We start from the raw sequence: 14488 nt of genomic DNA, 5'->3' as shown, positions 1-14488 counted from the left end.
GTTGGACTCGATGGCCCTTGTGGTCTCTTCCAACTCTATGATTCTATGAACTACATCTTGGGCAACAAAAGATAATATTTAGAATTGAACTGGTACTTTTGTACAGAAAGGGACTATTCACAACGTTGCAGAAGATGTAATTAGGAAAATGCTTCTTTGAAACATAAGTATAAGCTATGTCTGACGTTTATGAATTTTTGGATTAAAGTCTTAGGATGTATAAATACTCTATTTGGGGGGAAATAAAATTGTCAGATGATGGCATTATCCTAAATGTCATGTCAATTATATGAAGCTTGACAGTTGGTCGATCTAGATGGACTCTTTGTGCTCTTACTTCTGCCAAAAGACTGATATTGACTGGAAAGATAATACTTTGGCCCCTTTTTGATTAATGGAGAGACGATAGGACATTTCTTGCAACATAGGAACAGATTATTTTTAGATGCAGATTGTGTATTTTGTGCATTTTGTTCAGAGAGAGATGACCCTCCATTTGCCTCCTGTGGCTTAATCAACCAGCTGCTCTTTTCAACATCCAGGATTCTGTAAACACCAAGCATTTTATTTTCAAAAATACAGAAACGATTTTCACCCTCCGCACGCAACTCTGGTCCTGGGGACTCCTGGCCTGCAGGAGCAGCTCCCAGTTGGAGAAGGACCCAGTTCACTGTCTCTGCCAGGTAGGGCAGGCACACCTCCCTACACCAGAGCCCACTTTGCCTCTGCTGAAGGGTCAAAACCAGCTCCTCTGCCTGAGGAAAGGCCGCCTGGGCTTTGCAAAAGTCTTTCTTCACTCTGCCACTTCCTGAAGTTCCTCTTTGGTCCCTCAGGCCTTCTTTTTTCTGCCTTGGAAGCTGCGCTTTGCCCCTTGTCCAAAGCAAACAGTGTGTGGGACACTGGAAGAGAAGGAACAGCAAGAGAGCTTTCAGTGTCCTCATGGCCAGCAGTAAAAAGGGCTCTGGGTGGATCAGAGGCTTGGCTGAGGCTTCTCAGGTTTCCAAATGCCATATGCGAGCGCTGCCGTTTAAGATAACTTGTGTGACTACAGAAGGCCCTGAAATCTATTGAAATTTGTTACGCTTTCCTGTTGCTCAGCCACTCAGGCTCAACAATGGGTGTAGTTCCTTATTTTAACTCATTTCTGGTACCTCCATATTGAGCTCATGTTACCACAAGTGCATGAAGCGTTGTCATTTGATTAGTAAAAAAAATACCCAGTCACCAGTTCAGTAACTAAGCTATGCAAACATATATACATGCAAGCAATATTCCAAAAGCAGAACAGCTCTTTCTGACTTATTCCAGAGGCCAGACTTACACATTTCAAGACGTTACTACCCTGTGCTTCTTCAGGAGGAAAGGGGATATAATTTTAATATAAACAGCAATATTAGTTAGTAGTGCCAAATCGCCCCAAGTTTCACTCACACAATGCCATTCATGCAGCTTCCAGCCATTCAAAAAGATTTGGGGCAGGATTTTAAGATGAGATACCTATTTTCTCTTGGAGGTTTAGTGACCCTTTTTAGTTTGTGGCTGACAGAAGAAGCAAGCGTTGACATCATTCTCCACACACAAAGAACAAGCGGATGCTAAGACGAGGACAGCCGCTCCAGGAGAGGCACCGACCTGGACCTGTAGAGCCGCCTCTCAGGTGGCGGAAAGGCTGGCGTGTCCTCTGCCCCAGGCTGGGGCGGCTTCTCCTCTGTGCTCTCGCTGGGGCCGACTTCCATGGCATCGTCCGCTGCTGGCTCCCTGCAGTCTTCTCCCTCCCACACATCCATCGGGAAGGTGGTCTCTCTGGAGGGAGATCTCGCTGCCTTTGTGCTGGCACAAAAACACAGCCCAGAGCAAAAGCCTTGCAAACTTTATGAAAAGGCATGAGGACCTTGCTGCTGCCACCACCCCAGTTTCTCTCACCACATGGAGGCTGTCTGTGAGTCCTGGCCCTTCTCCCTTGTCAGCTTCTTCTCCCCCCAGCCTTGCTTTTCTTCCTGCAACATGCAGTCACAGTGGCAGGCAAAGACTTTTTAGAAGAGGATCTAAATCCCTCCCCACCCATGAGGCTCACCAAGTGGCCTTGGGGCCAGGCACTTCCTCTCAGCCTCACCTACCTTGGCTCCTGGGCGAAAAGGGCAGGATTCCAAAGAAAGCCAAACAGTACTAGATTTGTCTAGAAGATTTGTCTGCTCCCCCCCACCGCTCCATGTCCGAAGCCAGTCTGCTGAACAGTGAGCATGTCTGCTCCCCCCCCCCTGTTACCCACACCTAAGTACTTACCTCTTTGCCTTCACGGGTTTATCAAAGCGGAAGTCCGACGGGTAGCAGTGAACTCGGATCAAGTGCTCCTTGCGCTCTTTGCTGTTCTTGAACTTCTCTGGACAGCTCTCAACCAGGCACTGGTACTAGAAAAGGGGGCAAGAAGGGGCTGGTCAGCATTTGGGGTCCCAACCACTCAAGCAGAGGTGGGCTTTTGAAAAAAATCTCTGATGTCTTATTGCGTTTTTATATTTTGTTGGAAGCAGCCCAGAGTGGCTGGGGCAATACAGTCAGGGGAACAAGATACAAATAATAAAATTATTGTCATGAAGCAGCAGCTGGCTACTGATGCAATGGCCTATTATACGGACTATAAGCCCCTTCATGGAGCAGCGCCAGGGCTGCCTTGCCCTCCAGGGGCCTCCGGCTCTCACCAGGCTGCGCTTCTCCGCCATGACCCCGAAGAGGGCGTCGTGCCACTCCAGCAGGTGCAGGTGCAGCAGGTGCGCCGAGGGGAAGGCGCGCTGGCAGGCCGAGCAGGCGCTGCGGTGGAGGAGGCCGTAGTGGTGCTCGCAGCTGGCCAGGGAGTCGAAGACCTGCGCGCAGCCCACGGCCGGGCACGAGAAGGCGGCGGCGGCGGCGGCGGGGGGCCTGCGGGAGACACAGCGGGGTCGCAAGGGGCACCCAAAGGCCACCCAGACCCGCCCCGCAGGGAGGCGAGAAGGTTCCCCCGCGGGCGACGCTCACCGGGAGGCCCCTCCGGGGGGGGCGCTGGGCTGCGCATCCTGGAGGCCGAGATGCCGCTGGACGTCGCCGTCCTAAGACGAAGGAAGAAAGACCCGGATGACGCCACTTCCGGGAGGGCCCCCCCCAGGGCTCCCCTCTCCCCCCCCCCCAGCCCGCCCGCCTGCCTCGAAGAAGGGGTGCTGCGCGGGGAAGCGGAGCCTGGCCGGGCGGAAGCGGAAGGGCCCTCCGCCTCCGCCGCCTCGCTCGCCTTCCTCGTCCCGCATCCTCCCGCTTTCCTCGCCCGCTGCCGGAAGAGGCGGGTCTCTCTCTCTCCCGCTTCCGGGGCCCCGTTGCCGGGGAGACGCCTCCCGGTCCATGGCGGCCATGAGCGAGTTCCGGCTCCACCACGACGTGAACGAGCTTCTCCGGCTCCTCCGCGCGAGGGGCTCCTGCGGGGAAGGCGGCGCCGAGGGCTACGTGGAGCTGCTGCAGAGGAGCCAGAGCGGGCCCTTCCTCGCCACCTCCGCCGCCGCCCTCGGAGCCAAGGCGAGCCAGGCCCCGGGGGGAGGGAGGGAGAGAAGGAAGGACCCCCCCGGGACCCCCCCCGGGACTCCCCCCGCCGGGCGCTGACCCCCCCCCGTCTCCCCGCAGGTGAAGATCGCGGAGTTTTCTCGGACGCCGGAAGACTTTCTGACCAAGTACGACGAGCTGAAGTCGAAGAACACGCGGCACCTGGACTCGCTGGTGCAGCTGCTCTCCAAGCTGACCGAGGACAAGGAGGTGAGGAGAGGCCAGCGGCGCGGGCGGGGACAGAGAGACGGGTCCCCCCAGAAGCAGCCCCAGCCAGCCCAGCGCTGGCTCACCGGTTCCCCATCAAGAGAAGAAGCAGAGGGTGGGACCTGCAGCCCAGGCTTGGAGGGTCCAGAGCCCCCGCTCCCCCTCTCCCTTCCCACCCGGCAGACTGACAAGAGAGAGACAGGTTGCTCTGGCCTGAGGCCTGAACCCCTGAGGGCTGCAGGTTGCCCACCTCGGCTGTCATATATCAAGACTGGGGAGGCAGCTGAGAGATCCACTCTCCTTGTGGGCTGTGGCTCTTTGGTGCCATTCCTGAGTTCTGCTTTTTGTGGGGCTTTTGCAGACCCTCCAGTACTTGCAGCAAAATGCCAAGGAAAGGGCAGAGCTAGCAGCCAATGCAGCGGCCAACAGTGGCGGAGCCAGCAGCAGCGTCACTTTCTCCATCCCCTCAACAACAGCCAAAATGACCGTCCAGGAGCTGGAGGAGCTACGGAAGCAGCTGGGCACCGTCACAACCAGCTCCAGCGCCCCACAGGTCCCTCTCTTCTCTCGGGTCCCCTGATTTGTTATTTGGGAAGGGAGGGTTCTGCTGCAGCCAAAGCCTTTGGGATCTCTCTCTCACACACGGCAAGCCTGGGATGGGAAGCCAGTGACCTCAGTGGGCAGGAGGTCCTTAGCTGGGCTCCCTGTAGTGCCTACTTCAGAGGAAGTTCTGCCTTGTCCAACGCTCCGGGTGGGTGGGCTGCTCTTTGGTTTGCCAAGGGGAGTAGGGGTGGGTCCTGAGAGGCCTCCCTGGGTGCAAATACTGTGCCAGCCTCTTTTGCCCCCTGAGCAAAGGGGGCAGGAACTGGCAGCGAGTGGGAGCCCAGCTGCCACACACCCTGCTGCCATGGCTGCTTGATAGTTCAGTGTCTGGGCTGGCCTGTCACTCGCTCTCTTCCTTGGCAGTCTCTTGAGCTGGTGCGGAAGTCGCTCAGGGACAAGCAGAACAGGAAGAACTCTGGGCAGCCCATCCCGTCCTTTCCGGCCTGGGTGTATGAGAGGCCGGCCCTCATCGGGGACTTCCTCACGAGCTCCAGCCTGAGCCTGGACACCACGGTGCCTATAGGTGAGTCTTGCACGAGAGGAGCAGAGGGTCTCACAGCTTGGGGCTGTTTCTGCCTCCCCTGCCTGGATATTTCTCTGGGACCCTTAATGGGCAGCTGGTGATGCTCTGCCAATGTGGGTCTGGGTAGTGCAGCGCGGAAGGTCCAGAACACAAGAAGAGTGGGGCGGCTGGATCAGGCCAAAGGGGCCTATCCATTCCAGCATACTGTCCTCACAGGGGCCCACCAGATGCCCCCAATGGGAAATCCATTGGCAGGATCCAAGCCCAAGAGCCCTCTCCTCTCCCATAGCCGCCAACAACTGCCAGCTTACCATAGATTAAAAACACATGAATATGAGTAGAGTTTTATTTGTGAGCCCAGCAGGCACAATAAAAAGTGTCAAACAGCTTGACGTAAAAAAATAAGCACACCAAACCGTGTCCAGGTACACAAAATATCAATAGGGATAAAGTCAAAGAGCATATCAAGGCAGCCACCTGTCAAATGCCCTCTCCTCTCCCGCTGGTGGGAGACCCTGCTCTTTTTTAGAATGGCCAGCTGCCCTTTTGGCCCTCAGGCGGGTTCCCCAGATGCATTTGTTCGAGTGGCGCCGGTGCATGACGTGCCGCTTTCCTCTGCCAGGGACTTTGCCACTGGCAGCCCAGGAATCTGCTGTGGTGGAGGACTTGCTCTACGTTCTGATTGGGGTGGATGGCCGGTACATCACTGCGCAGCCACTGGTGGGCAGAGAGAGCCGCACTTTCTTGGTGGATCCCAACCTGGATATGTCGGTCAAGGAGCTGGTCACCAGGATCCTCCCCGTGGCAGCGAGCTACTCCATCGTCACCAGGTAGCAGCCTGGGGTTCCTCATCAGGGACGGAGCTGGGGGAGGCGAAGAAGACGCAGCAACAGCCTGTGTCCCATCCCTCTGGCTGAGGGCTGGGTGGGGGGGCCTCTGGGGTTCCTCCCACCTGGGGGCTGCAGCAGCTCAGAGCCCCAAAGGCCCCTGGAGCTCAGGGAGCCTAGGGAGCTTCCTGCTTCCTCTCATTGCTGAGCTGCACAAGAACAAGGCTTCCTTGCATCTCGGGCAGGTGGGGCGGGGGGGTGGCATTGGTGGGCCACGTTTCTGGTGGGGCCCAGAGGTGCTGGGGCTGGCTTCCAGCAGCAGCTCTCTGTCCTGCGCCCTGACAGGTTTGTGGAAGAGAAGTCTTCCTTTGAGTACGGGCAGGTGAACCATGCGCTGGCGGCCGCCATGAGGGCCCTGGTCAAGGAATACATGACCCTGGTGACGCAGCTGGAGCACCTGCAGCGCCAAGGCCTGCTCTCCCTGCAGAAGCTCTGGTTCTACATCCAGCCCACCATGAGGACCATGGAGATCCTGGCTTCCCTGGGTGAGTGCAGGGCAAGGTCTCTCTGGGGGGCAGTGAGCAGGGTGTCTTTCTGGGCAGCCGCCTTCTCTGTCTGCTTGCCTCCTGCTCCCCTGGAGGGGGCAAGGGAGGGAGGGAGGCTTGGACCTTGGAGCCCCAGTGCCAGGAGAGGCTGAGCTGGCTCTCCTTCATCAAGGGGGCGGTGGAAGGAGATGGGTCCGTGTGTCCAAATGGGTCTCTGGCTCTGCCCACTGCTGGGATGTTGCTGCAGGGAGGGTCCTTCCAAGGGAGTCCAGCAGCCCACCGCTGAAAGGGCTTCCCTCGTGCCACAGTCAGTCTCAGGTGAGGCCAGTGATTGGGTCATTCCTTTTCCTGGGGGCAGCAAAGTCAAAGGGGCTCCCTCTGGGCCTACCCACCCCCTGGGAATGCCACTCCTCCTCCTTCCCACAAGGAGCCCCATCCCTCAGCCCTAGAAAGAGGAGCTGCAGGGGAGCTTCCTTTGTACACACATCCCCCCCCAAATGCTGTGGAAGCCTCCAAGTCCCCCCTACCCTGGTGCCCCAGAGCAGAAGGGGGCATCCTCTGGCCCCTCCTTATTTTGGTAATAATTTTTATAAAGTTGACACAGAGGGATGTCGGCATGTCTTCATTTTGATTACTGTATATATATTACAGTTTTTAAGGTTGATCTCTTCTGTGAACCTCCCTGAGACCTCCAGGTATAGGGTGGTATATAAATTCAATTAAGAAGAAGAAGAAGGAGAAGAAGAAGAAGTAGTTTGCAATTACAATCTGATAATAGCCTCATTATAACAGTACCAACTTATAATACAGTTATTAAAACCAATCCCCTGGCCCCTCCTGCTGACTGCGGGAATAATGCTGGCGTGCTCGCTCTCTGTTTCTGTGTGTCTGCAGTCTGTGAGCTGTACACTATTTGTTGATTTTGCAGAAGCTTCTATCAGCTGAATAGGGTGGGGTGGGAGGACATTCTTTGAATAAACAGTTCTACATGATTCAGATTCAGCACAGGGGATTGGCTGGAGCACCTCAATCGCGATAAGTGCACTTGAGGACAACCAGGGAGTGGCAGAGGTTCTGTTCCTGAAGTGCTTGCCAGTAGCCTCTTTTCAGAGGTTCTTGGGCACCTTTGGGGGCCACAAGTGACCCAACCCCAAGGGCCCATTGAGCCTTGCGGAAACCCTGCCTCCGCTCTGGGTGCTCACCTCGTAAGCCGGTGTCCCAGGCCATGGTCCAGAGCAGCCATCTCCTGCTGACCCCTTTTCAGATGGGGGAGCTCCTGCAACATCCAGGTGTGTCTGCCATGGATGGGCACCTGTGCCCTGACCAACCCTGGCTTCAGCGGGACGTGGCTCTTCTTGGCCTTTGCTTCTTGTTGCAGCCACTTCTGTGGACAAAGGGGAGTGTGTTGGAGGGTCAACACTCAGCCTGCTGCATGATAAGACGTTCAACTACACGGGAGACAGCCAAGCCCAGGAGCTCTGCCTCTACTTGACCAAGGCTGCCAGCGTCCCCTACTTCGAAATCCTGGAGAAATGGATCTATCGAGGCATCATCAATGATCCCTACAGGTGGGCGGAGGAACCTGTGTTCCTTCTCTTGGCATGTGAGCTGGAGAAACCTCTGTGGTCTGTTTGGGAGTCCAAGCAGGGTGCTGTGTCCTGGAACTGCCTGGATGAAGAGCCCTGGGGAGCCTCCTGCTCTGCGCTTCCCTGCCATGGGCCTAACCGTTTTTTAATTCCACAGTGAATTCATGGTGGAAGAGCATGAGCTCCAGAAGGAGAAGATCCAAGAAGACTATAATGACAAGTACTGGGACCAGAGGTACACGATTGTCCAGCAGCAGATCCCCTCCTTCCTCCAGAAGATTGCAGACAAAATTCTCAGCACAGGTGAGGAGCCAACTTCCTGCTTGACAGGAAAGCGGGAGGGGGGGGGTCATGCAGTGGATGGAGAAGCCCCCAGGCGGGGCGGGGGGGGGAGCGGTTGTGGAGTGCCTGGGAGGTCTGGTTCCCTTTGCAGCTCTTCCCTTCTGCCTCTGGGTGAGTCGTATGGAGGATATCCTGTGAGATTTTTTCTCAAGCTCCAAAAGCCTATCGTTGTATTTATCTGGCTTCTTTCCATTGCCCTTCCGTCAAGGAGGGAGATGACAGATGAAGAAATTGAGGGGATCCTCATCAAATTTGCAGAGGATACCAAACTGGGAGGGGTAGCTAATGCTGCAGAAGACAGAATCAGGATGCAAAAATACCTTAACGGATTGGAGAAGTCAGCCCAAACTAACAAAATGAGTTTCAGCAGAGACTAATGTCAGCTTCTGTGCTGAAGTTTCATGCAGTGGGAGGATGAGAGGGACAGCAGGGAAGGGAGAGGAAATGTGCTCATTTGTTTGTGTACAAGGTCTGAACAGCGTTTAGTGAAGAGCTGAGCCCGTCCTCATGTCCCTTTGTCCCTCCCGTCCTGCAGGGAAGTATTTGAATGTCGTTCGGGAGTGTGGCCGTGATGTCACTTGCCCCCTGGCCAAAGAGGTCATCTACACACTGAAGGAGCGGGAATATGTGGAGCAGATCGAGAAAGCCTACAACTACGCCAGCAAAGTGCTGCTCGATTTCCTCATGGAGGAAAAAGAACTTGTCGCCCACTTAAGGTTTGCTTCCTTCCAAGTAGTGTCTCTTGCAGGCTGCTTTTCTTCTCCATGCCAACTGGGACAGTTTTAGGGGCTGCTGATTTGGGAAATGAAGGGGCAAAAGTGTGGAGGAGCTTGTGCTTTCCCAGCAGGGGGCGAGAAGCAGGCACTTTCATAGACTTGCCCTGAGGCTGCAGGAGGAGCTGGGTGGAGGGGCAGGGGCCATGGGACCCCCACTCCAAGGGAGAGTCCTCCCATTTCCTGCCTCCCAGCTGAATTGCAAGGGGCTGCTTTATTGCAGATGGCATAAAGATACTTGCAGCACTTCTTATTCCAAAAGCCAGGTCCGCTTCTTCCTGTTTCTACTGGGCGGGAGGAGGCAGGCAGTGGGTGAGGGGTCCCTCCTGCCTCCTCTGTTCCTGCCGCAGTGAGTTGACTGGTGGCCCCTTTCGGTGAGCAGGTCCATCAAGCACTACTTCCTCATGGACCAGGGGGACTTCTACGTCCATTTCATGGACCTCACCGAAGAGGAGCTGAAGAAGCCAGTGGACGACATTGTCCCCACCCGGCTGGAGGCTCTACTGGAGCTGGCCCTGCGGATGAGCACAGCAAACACAGACCCCTTCAAGGATGACTTGAAGGTAAAGGATGCCCGGCACAAAGGCTAGGCCTCAGAGCCCCAGAGGTGCTGCCAGTGTCTCCCCATTGAGCCAGGGCAACCCCGCGAGTGGCTTTGGCTTGTCTAGCAGGGCTCTGGGGGACGTTTGGTGTGGAGCCCTTGCCCACCCAACCAAAGAAAAGACTTTTTGCAGATAAAGTTGCTCAGATTCAGGAAGAGGTAGACTCCACCATGGAAGCAGGGTCAGGCCAGGAGAGTGCTAGAATCCTGTCTAGTCAAGTTGCATGGAATCAGTTCCAATCTGTGACCTCTGAGGATGTGGACAGGCTGCTTGGACGAGTGAAACCAACCACCTGTCTCCTGGATCCTTGCCCATCCTGGCTTATAAAAGCTAGCCGGGAAGGACTGGGCGATGGGCTTCGTGGGGTGGTAAATGCTTCTCTCTGAGGGAGCCTTCCTAGACCCGCTGAAAGAGGCGGTTATCAAACCACTTCTTAAAAAAACATCTTTAGACGCGGCCACGATGGCCAACTATCACCCAGTCTCAAATCTTCCATTCTTGGGCAAGGTGATTGAGCAGGTAGTTGCTGAACAACTCCAAGCACTCCTGGAGGATGTGAACCATTTAGATCCCTTTCAGTCGCGATGCAGGCCTCACCATGGGACTGAAACTGCCTTGGTTGTGCTGGTCGATGATCTCTGGCAGGTTAGGGACAAAGGTGAGAGGTGTTTCCTAGTTCTGCTGGATCTCTCAGCGGCTTTTGATACCATTAACCATAACGGACCAATGTGTTTTAATACTTTGTTGAAAGCTGCCCAGAATGGCTGCGAAAACCCAGCCAGATGGATGGGGTATAAATAAATTATTATTATTATTATTATTATTATTATTATTATTATTATTAATTATTATTCCAGGTTTTTTAAGACTACTATGGAGCGTTTCTGCTGGTTCAGGGTTTGACTTTGGCCTCACGGACTGTCAGTGATTGAAAATTCAAATATTTGCTATCGTTTGTTGACAGTCTGGTCACATGCTCTGTTTGGCAGTTTGAGTGTCTGACTGACCTCCCTCCTCTTTCCAGGTTGACTTGATGCCCCACGATCTCATCACGCAGCTCCTGAGAGTCCTGGCCATCGAAACCAAGCAGGAGAAGGCCATCATCCACGCAGACCCCACGGAGCTCTCGCTCAGCGGCCTGGAAGCCTTTTCCTTCGATTACATCGTGAAGTGGCCTCTCTCGCTGATCATCAACAGGTAAGGCAGAGCAGCTCAGCTGATGGTGGCTCATCCTTTCCATCCAGAGGGGGCAGAGCACAGCCAGCCATTGGCCTGATCCTGATCCTCCTTCCTCCGTGCATGTGCCTCAGTCAATGCATCATAACTCTGGAGGGGAAGGGGTGCTGGGAAGGCCTCCTTGGTGCCTCTGGAGGAAAGAGGGCTGGCTGGCCCCTGGCCCTGAGGTAACCTGCCTTGGCCCCTCCGGGCCCTGGCCAAGCAGCAGCTCCTCCACGCCTCTCCCCGTCTCCTAGGAAGGCCTTGACGCGCTACCAGATGCTCTTCCGGCACATGTTTTATTGCAAACATGTGGAGCGCCAGCTGTGCAACGTCTGGATCAGCAGCAAGACGGCCAAGCAGTGCTCCCTGCACTCCTCCAAATGGTGAGCTCTCCCAGAGCCAAGCAGGCCCAGTCGCCAGCAGAGTCTCTGAAGGCGGAGGCCTAGAGCGGAGCCTGGCCCCTCCACATGCGCCGTGGGTGCTCAGCCCACTGAGCTGTAGCTGCTTCCTGGGCCTTCCTGCTTTCTGCAGAATGAACACCCTCTTGGATGGATGAGGCCAATGGGAGGGCATTGGGCTGCTGGGTCCCCCGGCAGCAAGAGGGTCTCTCCCTGCAAGTCCTCTGGCCCTGGGAGCTCCCCCTTCAGATTCTGGAAGGGGGCACTGAGGATTCAGAAGCCGCTCAAGGGGCAAAGACCTTGGTAGTCAGAACTGGTGGGTGTGTGGGGGGGTCTCTTCTCCTTGCTTCCTTCCTCCCCCCCCCCCCCAGTTGCAGGGCTCCTCCTGCCTGGCACTGGTTTCGGCTCCTTCCTGGGCTTCTGGGCAGCATCCTGCAGCCCCACAGGGGCTCTCCTCCCATCTACCCCTCCAGGCTCCTCCCTCTCTCTTGTTCCCAGGTTTGCTGGCGCCTTCACTCTCCGCCAACGGATGCTCAACTTTGTGCAGAATATCCAGTACTACATGATGTTCGAAGTGATGGAGCCAACTTGGCACATCCTGGAGAAGAACCTGAAGTCGGTCAGTTTTGGGCCAGTGGCTCTCAGATCCTCTGTGGGCCACACCAGGCCCCCGAGTCCTCCTTTCGCCCCCCAAAGGTGGGGCTGGGTGGGGCCTCTGTTCCCAAGGGGCTTTCTTCTTTTTCCGCTAAAACAGGGGGTTCATTTGTGAGTTGGAAGGGTGTCAGGCTCTTTTGGGAAAGCAAGGTTCTGGGTGGTAAGGAGCTTTCTGCTGTGCCAGAGAGCCTGAAGTAGCTGCTCACAGGAGGCCACTGGCCCAGAAAGCCCCTTGGCTACATTTTGGCTTCTAGTGCTCCCTTTCCTCCAATGTGACAGTGAGATGGAGCTCCCTTTGCCACCTGCCTCAGCCCCTGAAAATAAGGCTTTGTCATCGCTAGCTCTGCATGTTGATTGTAGCAAAAGAACAGAGAACTATTTCTGGCCATGGCTGTTTCCGATTCCCTCTTTGCTGGGCGTTTCTGATGGGCTCTGTCTCCTCTGGGCAGGCTTCCAATATTGATGATGTCTTGAGCCACCACACCAGCTTCCTGGACAACTGCTTGAAGGACTGCATGCTCACCAACCCAGAGCTGCTGAAGATCTTCTCCAAGATGATGTCTGTCTGCGTCATGTTCACCAACTGCATGCAGGTGGGCTCCCTCTTGCGTCCCTCTGTGCCACGGGGAGCGAGGGGCACCCCCTGAGTGCGCCAGCATTCTCTGGGCTCATGCCTGCCTTTGTCCCACCCACCAGAGATTATCGCACAGCATAAAGCTGGACAATGAGCTGGGGCGCCAGGCGGTGGAGCACGGGACCATGAGGGGGCCCCCCACCGAGCAGGAGCGCATAGAGGAATCCACCCGGAAGCAGCTGGCGAACAAGGTAGGGGTGCAGGGGAGGGTGGAGGTGCTTCTTCATTTGCAGATCCCAGCCCTTCGCTCAGGAAAGCACCTCAGGTGTGGGCAGAGCCCTTCTCTCGTAGCACTATCTGGCTCCTTCCCAAGTCCTTGTGCTCTCCAGGAAATCCTGCCCCAGGATGAACCATGGCAGCAAGGCCAGGGCCGCTTCCTTGCCTGCCCTCTCTTCTCCCTTGTGAGCCTTAACTCTCTCCCCCCCCCCCAACCTCTGCAGCTGTTAGCAGAGCAGACCGATACAATGCAAGTCACCTCTGGCTTCGAGGCCACAATCAACAAGTTTGACAGCAATTTCTCAGCCCACCTCCTGGACCTGCTGGACAAGCTGAGCATCTACAGCACCAATGACTGCGAGCACAGCATGATCAACATCATTTACAGGTGAGCAGGGAGCAGCATCTCTTGGGCAGCTGGAGGGAGCCTGGGGCTCGTGTGGAGGCTCTGTCCTCCTCCCAGCATCAGGGCGGCTGTGCAGGGAATGGCGCCTGCTTGGCCATGGCAGGAAGGAGGAGGTTGGACTCTGCAGATTCTGCTCTGGCAGAGGGACTTCCTGGTCACGCTCCTGTGCTGCTTCCACCCTCCTCTCCCTCTCTCTCTCCGCCCCCAGATTGGACTTCAACGGCTTCTACACGGAGCGGCTGGAGCACATGTCTGCCGAGCGGAGCCAGAAGGCCGTGCTGCAGGCGGGCCCCCCCAGGCCTCTGGTGGCCACCCAGTGATCCCCTTCCCTCTCCCCGGGGGCTGCACCCAGAACTCCCCACGTAAATTTAGCACTTTTATTGCGTAGGTAGCCTAGAGCTGCAGCAACACACTCCCGCTGCAGCCGCCGTTGCTTGTCCATAAAGAATTGTGGCGTTTCTGGATGCATCTACTTTTTCAACGCAGCTGAACAATTTGGTGTATTTTACTTGACATAAAAAGTACCTGTAAGCAGTTCCTGAAGTCCTGTCATGTGACACAGGTGGCGGGAGGGAGGCGTTGAGGCCTATGAGATGGTGATGGAGCCGAAGGGGGCACAGCAAGGCCCCACCCCATAACCTTGGGGCAGTGGGTGGGTGGGTGGATGTTCACCCACACTGCGTCCTACATGCTCTGTTGGGAAAGAGGGTCCTTTCCATTAGACTGTCTTAGTTGTGGGCTTGCCAAAGAGGATACCCACACCATATATTGAAAGCTCCCTCGTAACACCCCAACACACACACACCCGCAAGGAGGGAAGCTTCTTGCTTGTTCATACGGCATTGGCAATGTTGCTGCAACCTGCCTTTTTTGGAGCTGAGAAACTTGGCACTTCGACTCACTCTTCAACCCCCCCTCCACTAGCTTTCTGCGGGGGAGCTGGGAGAGAAACTAATCTGCTCTGGTGAAATGCAGTGTGTGTGAGATGAAGAACAGCTTGTTAAAGGCTAGAAGGCAACCATTGAGGAGATGCAGCACAGATACAGAGGCCACAGGAAAAGATTATGAAAATAACTTTATTTTCCCTTAATCCAAAGTTCAACATTTTGCATATATCTCTCTCGCTCTTTTGAAATAGAAGCCATACAAAAAAAGCCAGGAAACACTTCCAGTCAGCAGGTTTACCTTCCACAAGTTCTGAAGCAAAGTCTGCCCACCAGTTTAATCCAGTTTACAGTTACAACCCAACAAATGTGTCCCCACTTCTGCACACACCCTGGCATCACGGTTCATTCAACCTGGCCATTGGCCCCCAGAATGAAGACACTCTGAGCCTTTGGGCATCTCTGCAAGGAGCATCCAGTACCATGCTGTGGGGTGGGCTCCGCGGAGGGGC

General features: G+C 55.5%; 2 protein-coding genes across 2 annotated transcripts; one reads left to right on the top strand and one right to left on the bottom strand.

Annotated features, from left to right (window-relative positions):
- Positions 1-544: 544 nt before the first annotated feature.
- On the bottom strand, positions 545-3311 carry ZNF511 (zinc finger protein 511). The gene is made up of 6 exons (XM_053378983.1): positions 3174-3311; positions 3010-3080; positions 2697-2913; positions 2284-2408; positions 1633-1830; positions 545-899 (listed from the first exon to the last, which is right to left on the bottom strand). The coding sequence occupies exons 1-6, from the start codon at positions 3270-3272 to the stop codon at positions 830-832; spliced, it is 780 nt and encodes a 259-aa protein (XP_053234958.1). The 5' UTR covers positions 3273-3311; the 3' UTR covers positions 545-829.
- Positions 3312-3318: 7 nt separating this feature from the next.
- Positions 3319-13626, top strand: TUBGCP2 (tubulin gamma complex associated protein 2). Its single transcript, XM_053377362.1, has 17 exons — positions 3319-3534; positions 3640-3768; positions 4127-4318; positions 4732-4891; positions 5514-5721; positions 6064-6263; positions 7642-7831; positions 8007-8152; positions 8727-8907; positions 9347-9527; positions 10591-10763; positions 11039-11167; positions 11681-11801; positions 12286-12429; positions 12533-12661; positions 12911-13074; positions 13301-13626. Exons 1-17 carry the CDS (start codon positions 3364-3366, stop codon positions 13410-13412), a joined length of 2730 nt encoding a protein of 909 aa, XP_053233337.1. The 5' UTR covers positions 3319-3363; the 3' UTR covers positions 13413-13626.
- The last annotated feature ends 862 nt before the right edge of the window (positions 13627-14488 follow it).

Source organism: Podarcis raffonei, chromosome 1 (genome assembly GCF_027172205.1).
Source record: "Podarcis raffonei isolate rPodRaf1 chromosome 1, rPodRaf1.pri, whole genome shotgun sequence".
Lineage (NCBI taxonomy): Eukaryota > Metazoa > Chordata > Lepidosauria > Squamata > Lacertidae > Podarcis > Podarcis raffonei.
Note: the sequence above shows the minus strand (reverse complement) of the source record. Positions and strands in the feature narration are given on the sequence as shown.